The sequence below is a fragment of the Mauremys reevesii genome, linkage group 3 (genome assembly GCF_016161935.1).
Source record: "Mauremys reevesii isolate NIE-2019 linkage group 3, ASM1616193v1, whole genome shotgun sequence".
Lineage (NCBI taxonomy): Eukaryota > Metazoa > Chordata > Testudines > Geoemydidae > Mauremys > Mauremys reevesii.
Genome location: NC_052625.1, coordinates 3,876,971 through 3,892,169, shown reverse-complemented (window position 1 = coordinate 3,892,169; position 15,199 = coordinate 3,876,971). Strand labels below are relative to the sequence as shown.

General features: G+C 48.3%; 1 protein-coding gene across 1 annotated transcript in view; it reads right to left on the bottom strand.

The window, feature by feature from the left end:
* Window positions 1–1,398: 1,398 nt before the first annotated feature.
* The window catches only part of ARHGEF33 (Rho guanine nucleotide exchange factor 33), a 43,591-nt gene continuing 29,790 nt past the window's right edge, over window positions 1,399–15,199 (bottom strand). Inside the window, exons 10-16 of the mRNA XM_039532657.1 lie at window positions 14,253–14,336; window positions 12,977–13,060; window positions 11,108–11,256; window positions 10,248–10,412; window positions 7,030–7,768; window positions 4,726–4,878; window positions 1,399–3,550 (exon numbers count right to left, since the gene is read on the bottom strand). Of these exons, the coding sequence (XP_039388591.1) occupies window positions 4,741–4,878; window positions 7,030–7,768; window positions 10,248–10,412; window positions 11,108–11,256; window positions 12,977–13,060; window positions 14,253–14,336 (1,359 nt within the window). The 3' untranslated portion in view covers window positions 1,399–3,550; window positions 4,726–4,740. The remainder of the gene's footprint in view (window positions 3,551–4,725; window positions 4,879–7,029; window positions 7,769–10,247; window positions 10,413–11,107; window positions 11,257–12,976; window positions 13,061–14,252; window positions 14,337–15,199) is intronic.

The window sequence follows — 15,199 nt, the reverse complement described above, 5'->3', positions numbered from 1 at the left end:
TTAAAGGTGTATTGTGATAGTTAAGCTTCTCGCTGAACATGATTCGTATTTAGAGAAAGGGAGGAAGTTACCAACTCTCATCAGAACAGAAATGATCTAGGTATTCTTGAAGCATCGCCAAAATTGACCCATTTCTAAGTGAGCACATGAAACACTATGGAAACAAAGGGAAAGTTCACCCATCCTAGCTGTCAAAAACCAATCTGTGATGAGTTCATTGAGCTAATGAAACATAAGGTTTTAGAATTCGTTGTCAGTGAAGTCAAAGAGGTGAAACACTTCTCTCTGGCAATACATTGAAGTCTGGACATCACTCGTGTTAATCAGTTATCTGTCATTTTACAATACTGCTCACGTGGTGCTGCGTATGAGCATTTCATTGGGTTTCTACCAATTGAAAGCCACACCGTCAAGTTGCTCCTCCAGACAGTGATGTTTTTATTGGACATAAACAATATTGCTATTGAAAACTGCAGAGGTCAGTCATCCGATAACACAAGTAACATCTGGCATTGGCCGCTGTTGGAAGACAGGAGGATACTGGGCTAGATGGACCCTTGGTCTGACCCAGTATGGCCATTCTTATGTTCTTACCGTGTCTGGAACGTATGATGGTCTTCAAAATCAAAAGATCAGATTAAAAACTAAGCCCACTAGCTGTGCATGTGCCATGCACAGCTCATTTTGTGAACTTAGTTGGAACTTGCAGCATTGATTCTTGCATGAAAGCCATAAACTTTTTCAGTTTTGTTCAGAAACTATTTTTTTAATGCAGCATCACCCAGGAAATGGCAGCTTCTGTGCAACAATGCTAACAAGTGTGAGCAAAGAACTCTTTTTGCCCTAAAAACCATTTTGAAGTCAAGATGGTCCTGTCATGCTGAATCTTGTAAAACAATTGTAGTAGATTATGAAGGTATTCAACATTGTTTGAAAGAAACAATAGACAATGCCAAGGAAAACAGTAAAACTGGAAGAGAGGCACAATAGTTGTACAAGGAAAGGAGCTGAGTGCAATTATGAATATCTTATAGACTGTGATACTAGCAAGCTTTGACAAAACTAGTGTAAAGCTTCAAAAGCCAGGTCTGGATCTTGTTGTTGCTGTTCATTTGCTGAGTTCCTTGCAAGAGTTTGTCACAAGGTTACAGTATCAGTTTTGACCATTTTTGAGACACAAGCAAAAAATTGGGACATAAGTCTTACAGAATACAAATGTACCTTAAAACAAAAATTTCCACATGGTGAAAGTGACACTACAAGAAAGAAGGAAATATGAGGTTGAATGTTTTTATGTTATCCTCAATAAACTAAGTTGGAAACTAAAAAGGAGTGAATGTTATGCTGAACAATCTGCAAAATTTGGCTTCCTTATTTTTCTTGAACAAGTATGAAGTGAAGAAGAGATGCAAACATGCACTCAGGCATTGCTCAACGCTTACCCGAATGATCTAGAGCCTGGTCCTTTCGCTGAAATGTTTTATTTTTCAGCATTTATAAGATATTGTGACATGCAGGATAAGAGTGCTACTGGAATCATCACATTTTTGCATGCTGAATATCTTCATTGTGTTGAGACTGTATTTGATTCCAGCCATTGCCAACTGAAGCAGAGCAATTGTTCTCCAAGCTTGCCTTAATAAAAAAAAAATCAAATCTTTGGTCAACTACAGTAGAAGTGAAGCTTAATGCTCTTTCTATCATGTCAATTGAATGGGATTTACTGGGCACAGTGTCATCTGAGGATACAATAACTGAAAGTGCAGCTCGCAAGATGTCAGTTTGAACAAGCAACATTTTCATTTGACTCAATGTTTTATGTTTTTATGTTTATCCAGGAAATATATAACCTGTTCATTGTCTTTGATTATCTTTTCATGTTTATTCAGTATCATACGTGACTTGTTGATTGTCATAAGCTGGTACTTTTTTCTCTCATTAATACTGGGAGGCCTCCAAAAAACATTAGCTCCTGCCCTCCAATCTCATTAATCCGGCCCTGTGTTCCAAAGGGCTCTGTCCTTGGCCTCCTTCTAATCTCCCTCTACAGCTTTTGCTGGATAATGCCATCCAAACACACAACCAACTATCATCTCTATGCCAATGACTCTCAGATCTACCTCTCTCCTTTAGACTGCCTCCTTCTGTCCAAACTAAGATCTGGTCCAGTCTCTCTGACGACATCTCACAGATGTGTAGCCACCAGCTCAAGCTAAACTTGGCTAAAACAGAACTCCTAATTTCCCCCCAAAAACCCTCTTTCCTACTTCCTTTCTCAATCACTGTGGACAACACCACCATCTTGCCTGATATTCAGGCCTGCAATAGGGTGTCATCTTGAACTCAGAGCTCTCTCTAAATCCTCACATCCAGGCTATGTCTAAATCTTGCAGATTCCTGCTGCACAACATCTCTTAAGATACGGCCTTTCTTGTCCATCCACACAGCTAAACTCATCCAAGTTCTCATCTCACATCTTCATTAATGGAACATCCTTCCCTCCGTCCTTGCCTAATGTCATCTTGTCCCGTTCATATCCACCCTGAATGTTGCTGCGAAGATCAGTGTCCTAGCCCGTCACTTTTACCACACTCCCCTCTCTTTGCATCCCTTCATTGGCTCCCCCTTCTCTCGTGCATCACACACAAGCTACTTGTCTTCACTTTCAAAGCTTATCCCCACCTACCTCTCATCTCTCATTTGCTGTTGAAACGTTGACTCCCACCTGCGATCGGCCCATGACGCCGGCCTCCATTGCCCACTTGCTGCATTTTCAAACAAGCCCCTCAGTGCTTTCTGCCATGCTGCCCCTCGCCCTGGGGAGGAGCTCCCCATAGACAGCCACAAAGCGACCTCATTGTCCTCCTCAATGTCTACAAACAACTTGATTCCATTAGGCAGCAGGTGTGCAGACAGCCCTGCTGATCATGCTGACCAGGACTGTTGCACTGTTCGTGTTCTCCTCTCTCTGTATCTGTCTATTGATTCTTCTCTCATATTTAGATTGTAACCTGTGGGGGGACACGCCGTGTCTGTGTTCTGTGTTTGTACAGCCCCAAGCACAGTGGGGGCCTGGTCCTTGACGAGGGTTCCTATGTGCTATGGCACTACAAGTAAATAAAAAACGTTATTCTGCTAACAGAGGGAAAGCTGAGAAGAACTCAGCAGGTTTGTCTCTCGGAGGGGCCATTCTTTCTTTTTCTGGAGCCAGATTTCAACCTGGCCACAATTCAGACGCACCAGCCATACAGTGGGGCCCAGTCCCAAGGTGGCAGTGGAACGGGCCAGGGCCCCATTTATAATTTTGATAGGAGGGTTCCGATATACTCGTCAGTCTCATCTCCAGTGTAAGTACCCAGGGAAACGGCAAGAGATCCAGGCAGCCTTATGGCTCTGGGGGTTGGGGGCTTTACTCATATGTTCTATACCTCTCCTTTACCGTGTGTTGCTCCTGTCTGTTTAGTTTGTAAGCTTGTCGGGGCAGGGGCTGTCTCTGACTCGGTACAGGGCTGAGCACAACGAGGTCCAATCCCAGGTGGCATTCGAGGTGCTAGAGTAACACAAATCCATAAACAAGCTGCCTCCAGAGTTCCAGCCCTACATAAACAACTGCTCTTGCTGCCAGAGCTTAGTACATAGAGCACGCAGGAAGGGCACAGATTTCCTTCTGTTCCTTTTTTTCATTTTAACTAAAGGATATAAGGTAACTTTCTGTGTCACTATCATTTTTGAGGCTAAGGGTTTGCCATGGCGTGAGCAGGGGGGAAATCATGGCTTTGTTATGGGGAAAAAAGCAACAACAACAAAAAACCTGTCCTTGCACCTCAGGAAACACTTGTAACTGGTGATGCATGGAACTACCTGATTCCAGGTTAATTCACAAGATACTGCATAGGCCAGGGACGGTACAGAGCTTTCACACAGTGATGATTATTCACCATAGCAGCATTGGAAGCCTCAGCCAGGATCACGGCCCCATTGTGCCAGGTGCTGTACAGACACACAGTGAGTCGCAGGCCCCAGGCTGAGTTTTCTATAGCTAAACAATAAAAGGGGACCTGTAAACCGCATATGAGACCAAGCGCCTCACGTAATGGGGCCAGGATCACTAAGGGCTGCCAGAATACAAATAACATCTCATACGAACATGGCAGCAAGAGCAACTGTTCCTACAGCATTGAAACGATCAGAGGGACTCATGCAAAATGCAAGTTACGGCAGAGCTGCCAGGGACGGTGAAGTTCGGAAAGCCAGGGTCCATCCGAAGCTCGTCGCTGCTCAGGACCTCTCAGCCCTGCAATATCAAGCTGGGAATCCTGTTCAGCCAAGTTCTTCCCGCTTCCAGTCAGGCTGAAAACCTACAAGTGCAGCCTCTCCCACGTGCACTTCCACTTTGGGGCCTCACAGGAACGTGGCCGGGCAGAGAAAAATGCCTTGAGGGTGGGAGTGGATGGAAAGCCGAGTTTAGGTTTTGGATGAAGGCTCAGTGGGTTCCTATTGCCACCAAATCAATTTGCCCCACCCCTAACAATCTCCGTTTCGATCCACCGTGCACCCTTCCGCTGTTTTAGGGAGAGCAAGATGCTGTTGAGAGTCAGCAATGGAAACCTCCCCCCTCTTTTCTACTGTGCTGGCCATGGACCTGGAAGTTGCAGCCCTGGATTGTTTTCTGTCTGCAATCTCAGGGCTCAGGGGAAGAGCTGTAGCAGTTAGATCACTGCCCACCTCCTGCTGGACAGCTCATTTCTTTTTGAAGAGCTTGCGGAAGGAGCTCCGGAAGCCCCCTTTGGGTTCCTGCCGCGGGTTGTGCTCGCTGAAGGATGTTTGTTCGTTGTCATCCTTCTGGCAGAACCTGGTGTTGTCTTCTGCATGTAGCTCCTAAAATGGAAAAGATGGTTTAACCAGAATTTACAACCTCACCCTTCTCTCCGCAGTGGAGGAAACGGAGGAACCTGACAGCCAGGTCATGTTGAGGAGTCTGGTTTCATAGATTCCAAGGCCAGAAAGGACTATTGTGCTCATCTAGTTTTAACTCCTGTAAAATACAGGCCACAGAACTTCCCTACATTAATTCCTGTTTGAACTACAGCATATCTATTAGCAAAAGCATCCAATCTGATTTTAAAATGGCCAGTGAGGGAGACTCTACCACAGCCCTTGGTAAGTTGTTCCAGTAGTTAATTACCCTCACGGCTAAAAATTTGCACCTTATTCCACTCTGCATTTGTCTGTGTGGGTTAGACTGCTCCATCGCTCAGACTTCTGCAGTAGTGACGCCTCTGCACAGCAGTTAATGTGGGGTCTGTAAAGCCAGGGAAACCGAGGAAGAATAATTGAGGGGGTAAAAATAACCCTTATACAGAGTGACTGTTTTAAGCCACGTCAGAGCTGAACAACGTCCCTGTTACCAATGCTCCAGCTTTTCATCTGCAAGGATTCAGAATCCCTTCACCAACTATGGGGCAAAGCGGTGCAGGGGGGTGGCACCTTCCACCAGTGGATCCTCCATCGGGCATGCTCACCGTGTTGGATGGAGGGTGCCTCTGGGGGAGGGCGGATGGTGCCGCTGGCTTTGTCACTCGCTGTATGCGCAGCCGCAGGACACAGCATGAGGTCACCTGTCACTGACACATGGACTGTAACGTAAGTGTGTCAGTGAGGGACTCCTCTCACTGGTGCTAAGGCAATGATGCTGTAGGACCCTTCCTCTAATGGGTGGGCTGCACGGGGAAGTGATTCTGGAAGGGTGCGAGTTTAAAGCTCAACCCCCACCCCCATTGCCAGTGTGGTCTAGTGGATGAAGCACTGAACTGGCCACCTGGGGTCTATTCCCAGCTCTGCCACTGGCCTGTTGGGTGACCTTGGGCAAGTCCCGTCACCGCCCCGTGCCTCGGTTTCCCCATCTGTAAAATGGGACAAAGATCCCAGCCTCCTTGGGTGAAGCACTTTTAGATCTACTGATGAAAAGTGCTAGATAAGAGCTAGGGGTAATTATTAACAACTCCGTGCAGGCTGTTCCCCAGGCATTCGGCCCTGCCTCAGTCACTTCTCCATCCTCCTCACCGTTTTCTAATCTTCATTGTCTGTGCTCCTGCGCTATCTCTTTAGTGTTTCTGGGGCTCTCCTCGTTCCTTCCTCCCCATCCTCTGCTGGGCATTCCCCAGCTCTGCACACAGGCCAACAGTGCCCATCCCTGGAGGATCCTCTCAGAGGGGACCAAATATGTCTCCCCCCCCAGGTCTGAATTTACCTTGCCCCATGTTTGGGTTAGTGCTGTGTCCCGTTCTAAGCCATCACCTTTGTATAAGCTTGCACAGAGCTGGGGTTACCACAGCGAGGCCCTGTCTGTATTCAGACACAGTCGCACTGCGTCACGAGACCTAGATCAGGTGCCAGTCGGGCGAGAGTTTGTGGGCCAGATCCTCAGCTGCTGCAACTGGGCTGACTTCAGTGGTGCTGAAATGGTTTACACCTGCTGGGGATCTGGGCCCACTGGCTTCGGTGGAGCCACATTGATTTATAGCAGCTACAGATCTGGCCCTAACTGCATTTGTCTTAATTTAATGCAGGAGCTCTTGGCCCTGCCTCTTTTGCCCACCACAAGCAGGTCCGAGCCCTCATTTCAAAGGGTTGTGCTCCATTGTTAACGTGTTTCCTCCATCGAGGGGCTTGCTGCAGGGGGCTGCCCAGCACTGAGAAAAGCATGGGGGCTGCCCAGCACTAGAAAAGCATGGATCGCAGGGGCTCAGTGACAGTGGGAGAAAAAAGTCAGACACACAAGAAGGGCCAAATTTTCAGAAGTGGTCTCTGAACCTGCACCCACAAAATTGCATTCACCAAACCTGCATTTGCCCCCTTGCAGCCTGGTATTTGGGTGCAAATTGTGCCCTTCTGCTCCTCACTACCTGACGTATCTGTGCAGGGGAAGGCTTTGCATGTGCAAATTTGGAAGCTATTTTGGAAAACTCTCCCTTAAAAGTTTCTCTGACCCTGCTGCAAAATTTTGCTTTTTTATTTTCGCCTCCTTACTTCCAAAAAGCTCTGTTTCTCCCCTAGCCCTCTTGGTGGGGGAAAGTAGCTCCTTTGGGAGCTTCTAGATGATGCAGAGATCAGGTGAGGTTGCATGCTTCTCTCCTGCTTGTGCTGCAGCTGGCTACTGCTGCTGCTCCGGGTGCTGTAGGGTCTAGTGCTCATGACCTCAGTGCTCCTGGGGAACTCCTTCAGGGACCTGCTCAGCTGCTTGCCTTTGCTGTGAAACGCCTCCTGTTTGTAAGCACTGCTGCTTTTGGGCAGCGGCTGTGACGAGTGATCTGTCCTGTCTGGTTCCACTGTAAAGCTAACAGGCCTTAAAAAGCAAATATCTAGGCTGGATTCAGAGGAGGCCGGGGAGCAGGTCTCAAAAAGAGCCAGATTTTGAAAGGTCTCGTCCTCATAGGGACCTGGCAGGGTGAAAACTTCCCTCCCATAGTCCAGCTCTTCATAGTTTGGAGCAAAGCTTCTACCATCCTGGAGCAGCTCCATTGAGGTCCTGACAGATCTCTCAGCATTTCCCATTGGATCGGCTGGGGGAGTTTCATATTCCATCTCCGGGATCGCTTGCAAAGGGATGGACATGGCCTTTAGCTCCTGCTCGGGGAACTGAGACGAAGCAAGGATATTTTCTGGCCTTTCGTGTTTTCTAGCCTCCATTTCCCAGTCTGATGGCTTCCCAGCCTGGATGTTCTCCATCATTGCAGGCTGGTTCTTCTTCATCTGTGACACCAAATGCCTTAAAAAGGAAGGAAGTGGGGGGAGGAAATACAGAAAGAACCGTGATGTACATGCATTTCGTCAGCCTGGCTCAGCCACTACCTTAGTCACTCAAGTGCCATTTAATAAGGGTGTCACAAGCATTCTGTATGGTGCAAGAAATGCCAGAAAGCAGCAGGTCTGGACTGGCAGGAGGGAGGAACCCTCTGGTTACTGCACATGCGTGTCCCAGTGCAACTAGAATCCAGAGTCCTGTAAACCCTGCCATGCCTGCTGAGCACTGTGGCCATTCCAGTACCTGTGCAGTAACTGGGCACGCGGGCAGCTCATCCACTCACGCTCAGAGCTAAAGACAGGCGGAGCGGGGCTGGGGGGGGGGATAGCCCCTGTCCCCTCTCTTGAGAGCAGAGGGGAAGCTCCTACTCTTCAATCTGTTGTCACTCTCCCCTAGCTCAGGGGCCATGCCTCACGCTGCCTCTCTCTTTCCCTTCAAGAGGTCTGGGAAGACCCTGCCCCTGCTGTCCCCTAGTGTGCTGGAGGGCTGGGCAGAGGCCCCCATGGGGAATTCCAGCTGAGGAAGTTGGGATTTCCCCTGTGGGTTTCAGAGGTGCGCTTCTCTTGGAGAAAGCACCTCAGTCGCATCTGGTCAGCATCTCCTGCCAGTATGGAGGCAAGGATGGGGAAAAGGCCCCAGCCCTCCCTGTAGCTAGAACCTTGGAGACACTGTGTTCACTAGAGGTCCATCTCCACTGCAGCTGGGAAGTGAGATTCCCCGCTCGGATCGATGTACATGCGCTAAGTTGCTGGAGACAGCACCAAAAATAGCAGTGCAGCCGCGGCGACACAGGCAGTGGCTCAGGCTAGCCACCCGACTACGTACAGCTTTGCCCATCCTGAGAAAAACTGAGATTTAAAAAAAATTTTCCCAGCCCAAAATTGGGACAAAATTTTTTGCAAACAGAAAATCTCAATAAATAAATACATACGTACATACATAAAAGGGGGGTTGTGTCAATGAAAATATTTGGTTTAAATAATTTCCAAATGTTTTGTTCCAGTTTTAACTATTAAAAATGTATTGGCATTGTTTTGAACTGGAAAGCCGGGATTTCGCATTGAGAAGATGTTGAAATGATACATTTGGACAATTTCAAAAAACATGTTGAGTCAAAAAAAAAATGTGTTGAAACCCAACAAATCAGCATTTTCCAATGGGGAAAAAAAGTCAAAAAGGGCTGAAAGCTCAAAAAGGAGTTAGGCTCTTAACTTAGGTTTTAGCTCATAAAATGAAAATCAGTGGAAGTTAGGAGCCTAACTCCTTGTGAACATTCAGCCCCAAATTCCCAACCAGCTGAACTGCAAAGCAGGTGAAAGTGTTCCTGTGCAGACAAACTGTTGTCACTGCAGTGCACTGGATCATAGCAATCACTTTCTTTTAAACAACACCATAAGCACACAATGGTGGATTACTGGAATTCCACAAAACGCTCTCATGCAATTTTTGGCTTTGCAACAATGAAAAATGCATTATTGTGCTCCGGGGAAATCTATCAGAATGAATCCCTAGCGGATCTGGACTGCACAGATTAGCACGGCAGCCCTGCTCACCCTCTTGGGTCTGAGTGAATCTCTGGCCTTGGAAACGCAGACCAGCTTTCCGGAAAACTGCATTAAAACGAGAGGTGGTGGACATTTTTCATTCGAACACTGAAAATGTTATATAAAAATCTGGAAAAAAAACCCCTTCAAATAAATAAAAAAAGAGGGTCCTTGTCCACAACCTGCAGGATGAAAACTATTTCAGTGTTTTTTACACCCAATATTTAATAGATTTTTAAGGCCAAGACAGGACCATTGTGATCATCCAGTCTGACCTCCTGCAGAGAACAAGCCAGAGACCCTCAGCCAGTAAACTCTTCCTCATGCCCTTCCTTCTTTTGGAGCTCCAGCAGATCTTGTAGAAAGACCTTACTATTTCTCAACCAGCACTGATTAGTACAGTGGGCTTCCCCACTGCTTTGCGTGCACCTCCTATAACCACTGCTCCCTAACTAGCCTGCTCTCTCAGCTGTCCCATATTTTAATCCTTTTTGACAGCCTGGCAGCCATTACCCAACCAGAGTGCAGGAATTTGCATCGTCACCAAGTTGTTTTGCGATAACTACACTGGGATAATGCAAATCTCTCTACTCTGATTGGCTACTACGATCCCTCTGCTCCTGCACCAAGAATTTCCAAGCTGTTTGCCAGGAGACCTGTTCCCCTCCCTTCCCCAGGCATTCCCCACCACTCAGACCTGCTCCCAGAATGTACTTCCTCCTGAGAATGCATAGAGAGGTTTATTACCCTGCACAGGGGAGCCAACCCACTGCAGCCCCACCCCAGAATGGCCATGCTGCAGCAACATGCTTGGCTATTTCTCGTGGCACATTGGTGCTGCTGAACCTTGTTGGGGCTGTGTGGGGAGGGAAGCGATACCGGCCTGACAATAGGCTTACGTGGCTGTTGTGCTGGAAGAGGGGGCTGCTGGGAACGGCTGCATCACCTCTTCGGAGTGGATCCCGCTGTCTCGGACGGCTGTTGTGCTGGGTGTTTGAGAAACCTCCTGGCTGGCACTGGCACACTGAGAAGCCAGACCTTTGTATAACTTAACCAGGGACGACCTAGGGGAATTGAAATTAATCACCAATAAACAGAACCACGCATCGTTTCAGTAACAGCCTCATTTGTGAGAAAGGGTGATGTCTTTGTGGTTACGGCCCTTATGTAGGACTTGGGAGATCTAGGGTTGATTCCCAGCTCAGCCTCAGACTTCCTGTAGGACAATCAAGCACCTTACTTAACCCACTGTGCTTCAGTTCCCCTTCTGCTGGGACAATAATTCTGCCTTGTCTATTTAGGCTGTAAGGTCTTCAGGGCCTATTCAAAGCTATTTCAGCAAGCGGTGGCTAAAATCTGCTCAAAGCACGTCTTAACCTTGATTTGCTGGACGCTTGCAACTGAACCCATGTCTATCACCTGCTGTCAGCAACAGGGAATTTTTCTAGGGTGGACCAGGCCTATGAAACCAAGGAGTCATTTGTTTAAATTAATGGCTGGTACATTTAGAACAAATAAAAGGAACTTCTTTTTTTTCTCTGAACCATCAGGAAGTGGCTGCTCCAAATCTGATCCAAAAAACTTGACAACAAATGTTCTGATCTAACAGGAGCCAGACCTTCAGCTGGTGGAAATCTGACAATTTGACCGCTCTGGAGCAGTGGGCCCATGGACACCAACTGAGAATCTGGCCCTTTATTTCCAGCTGCTCCATCATTTCTCCCTGAGAGTACAGGGCCATATCTTGTGCTAGACTTACTTCTTCAGCTTTTTCCGTTTCTGTATGAGCAGGTCTTCATTGCACTGTAATAGCAGGCTGTAGTGCGAGATAAAAATGCGGAAGCGCTGCACACATACCAGGAGCAGGTAGTAATCGGGGTGCTCTTGCTCGGTGTACTTCAGGATGTTCTGGGGCGCAAAGGGAAGCAGACTGTTTGGACGATGTCCTCGCTCTTTTCATGCAAAGGCGCTAACGTGACTTTGGGTTAGTACTAAGGGCAGGTCTACACTACGGGATTAAGTCGACCTAAGTTACACAACTCCAGCTATGTGAATAATGTAGTAGGAGTCGACGTACCTTAGGTCGACTTACTGTGGCGTCTACATCACGCTGGGTCGACAGGAGAAACTCTCCCGTCGACTTACCTTACACTTCTCGTTCCGGTGGAGTACCGGAGTCGACGGGAGAGGGATCTGTGGTCGATTTAATGGGTCTTCACTAGATTCCCAGTGGATTCATCACCACAGCAGACCGTTTGGACTATGTCCTCGCTCTTTTCATGCAAAGGAGCTGTTACTTTGGGTTAGTACTAAGAATCAACCAACCGCATGAGGCTCTGAAAATGCATTGTGTGAACTCTTTGAGAGGGGGGTTGTAGGCATTTGGACAGTGCCTAGGACAATGGGGTGACCATCATACAAATACACCAGGCTCCCTGGGCCTTTATAGCACTGCTGCTGCCTTTCTCCCTTGGGGCCTGAACTGTTTCAGTGAAACCAGAGCCAGCCTTTCCTTTTGGGACAGGCCCAAGACCCAGTTGTCACACCACCATGGCTGTGATTGCCCCAGTCTGCACAGTGCTAGCCTGAGGATTTAGAGGAGTGTCAGCAAGAAGATGCTTTTCATCCCCAACAAACCAATTTCCTGGCTGCAGGAGCCAGCTGTTTGTGCTGCACTTGTCTGGGGGTCATTCTTGTTTGGGCGCTGCTAGCCCTGCCTCCCTAGGATTTTGTATGTCCCCTGTTACAGAGAAACGGGATGCCAGGGTTACCCATACCCTCAATAGCAGTCACCAAACTTAACAATGTGTGCGTGTCTTCCTCGGGTAGCCTCTTGTGCGTTCCTTTACCCCCTGCCTGTCTCCTCCCACGACTAGCCCTCTGCAGGCTGCTCCCTTCCTGTTTGCATTCTCTCTCTGCGCCTTCCATCATGGCTCTGCTTCCCTCGCATTGACTCTCTCACAGCCACACCCCAGGTTACATTCTCCCCGCACCACCTTCACAGTCTCTCCATGTCCTCCCCATCTCTTGAACACCCCTGCAAAAGCACTGAGTCACAGCCAGAGCATCACCGCTCCACAGGGATGGATTAGCGCTGTTTGCAAATTGGGAAACTCAGCTAGAGGGATCAAGCCGTGACCCAGCCATGGGCAAGGTGTGGGCCAATGTCGGAGCCGGACCTGGTCAACATTAGCCCTTCACTTCCATGCCAGTCCCACTAAGCCATCTCACACTAGTAAGCCACCACCTTTGTGGCTAGAGACCATGCTGGCTACTCAGCAAAGGAGCGGACTCAGCTGTACGTGGTTGGCTACTAGTTCCCGGCAGCCCTAGCCCAGTCACTGGAAGCCCACACATCCCCCACAGCTGTGTGAGGGTCTGGGGTTTCTCAGAATAGGGGCATTCCTGGGGGGCGAAGGCTGTCCTGGCCCTGAGGAAACTGCCAATCATGAGAGAGTCTCCTAGAGACCAGTCCCCACTGGCTTCCACTTTCAAGGGCCCAGCGATTTCGCCGGGTGGCGGCAGGCCCCAGAGGCCAGCTCTGAGAGAAGTGACATGCCGTGTAAACTCCAATACCAAATTACAGGGCAATAGGGTGACCCGGGCAGTTTTCATGCATTAGTCCTACCTGTAAGTGAATAAGGTATTCGGGGATACGCTGGACTATGTGAAAGAACAGCATGTAGAGGTCAGACTTAATTTCTTCTTCCACCTGAATTGGAGAAAGTAGATTTAGCATCACTATGGCATGTAAGTTCCCGGTGCAGTTTGTATTCATGTGATGCTGTACAGTACACACAGCAACTCACAGGGAGTGACAGATGAATGACAATGGGATGAGATGACAACAGTCCCAATCATGTTATGCTAAGGGCTGGACTGGCACTAGGCACTCCTGGGACTAGTCCCACTGATTTCTATGGCACTGCTCCAGTTGCAGGGCACTGCTCTGTGTGAATAAGGATATCGGCATCTGGCCTTTAGAGACCACCTCTCTCCCCTGGGTGATACCACAGGACTTGCATCCAACTGAGCGACGTGAGCCATTAGACCCCTGGCATGAATGCAAAGAGGCTGGCAGCAAGCAGGTTTCAGGAAAGGGTCTTTCTCCAGGGCAGGTGGAAAGGTTTATCCATTCTCCTACAGCCCCTCCCAGGCAGTGGTCTGGATGGGGTGCAAGGGAGGATTTCCTAGCGGGGGGAGGTTTTTTACAGATATTGATTCAATTGAACTTCTGGATGTAACTTCATTCAGTTACATGGTGACATTAGAATTAGACAGCTGCCTTTGGTAACGCAGAACAACCAATTCATCAACAGGCCCATCGTTCAAGAAACCAGTGTTTGGTAATGAAATAATTTGGTTAGCGGGATGGGAAAAAATGGCAGGAAGAAACTCTGGAAAATATTATGTTCCAACAGCTGTGGGAAGTGGGGCCAGGATGGCGGGAGGGTCAGTTTGCAAACAGAGATTGGGTGGTTTGGGCCACAGCCTGGGGTAATCCAGGGACAAGCTCAGATATTTCACAGAAAATCCAGAATCTGCCGGCGTTCTCAGGCTGCCAGTGTATAATTAGCAATGGCCTGGTTATGCCGAAAGGTGTCAACAGCTGCCATCAGTAGTATCTTGGGGCTAAAGACAATCCCAGACCTGGATTTGATGATTTCAGGAGTGTGTTTTGTGGTTCTCTGTGCTATGTTTCATGTGCTCAGGATGAACTGATATCTCTGTACTATTTCAACTGCCTGATTCCTTAGAGAAATTCCAGGAATACATTAATATTTGATTTGTCAAACTGCTATTTTCCACTGTGGAGGGAGGGTACTGATTGTGTCTTCACTATTGCCAGTAATGACTGTGTGTCGTGGCGGATGAGTCTCTGAAATAACAGGTTAGAAATGTACCTCCTTCAGAATCACCACGTGGATCAGTGAGATGCATTCCGGCAGGTCCCTCAAGTAAGCAATGTAGTAGTCCAGAAAATTGTTCTGAGGAACAAACCCAGAAATGCTCAGTAAGGAATGTTAGTGGTTTGAAATTCTGCAGGGTTAGCCCCAGGTTCACTGTTGGCTCCGAGCTGTGCAGAAGGGACAGGGGAATGGGGAGGGATAGCACACAGCTTGGGTAACTTAGGCCATTATCCGTACATGTACCTGTAACCCAGTCGGAAACAGTCACGACCAAACAATTGTAACATGGTGCCTGTCAAGCTGCAACAGTCAAACCATGCTACAACAGTGGACATGTGCAGGGCCTTCACCCAGTCCAGGCAGACTCTTTACCTAGTTGTCCTGTGTTGTGATATGGTCAGGATCTGAGCGAAGTCTTGGTGGCAGTGTAGATAAGACCTAGGGGCCGGCTGACGCTACAACTGGAGCCACAACGCTTTGGCACCATCTGACCCAGTTACCATGGGGCACCATGTTCACATTGTGGATTTTTATTTATTTATTTTTGCATGACGTTGCTCTGTTGGCCCATCCCGACAAACCATGCTGCAATGCCACAGGTTTACCAGTGCAAAGGCCCATGAGGTTTTGGTCACAGTCACACAGCAAGTGAGTCCCAGTCCTGTGCCCCTGCACCCAAACTCCCTCCCAGAGCCTGCACCCTGCACCACCTCCGGTACTCCAACCCCCTGCTCCAACCTGTTGAAAGTGAGTGAGGGATGGAGTGAGCAGGGGCAGGGCCTTGGAGAAGTGGGCAGGGCTGAGACAGGTGGCTTGGGGGTCTCTGAAAATTTTTAAATTGGGGGTCCTCTGGTTGCAAAAGTTTGAGAACTACTGGACTAGATGACCTCTTGAGGTCCCTTCCAGTTCTGCATTTCTATGATTCTATAATGGATGTACCA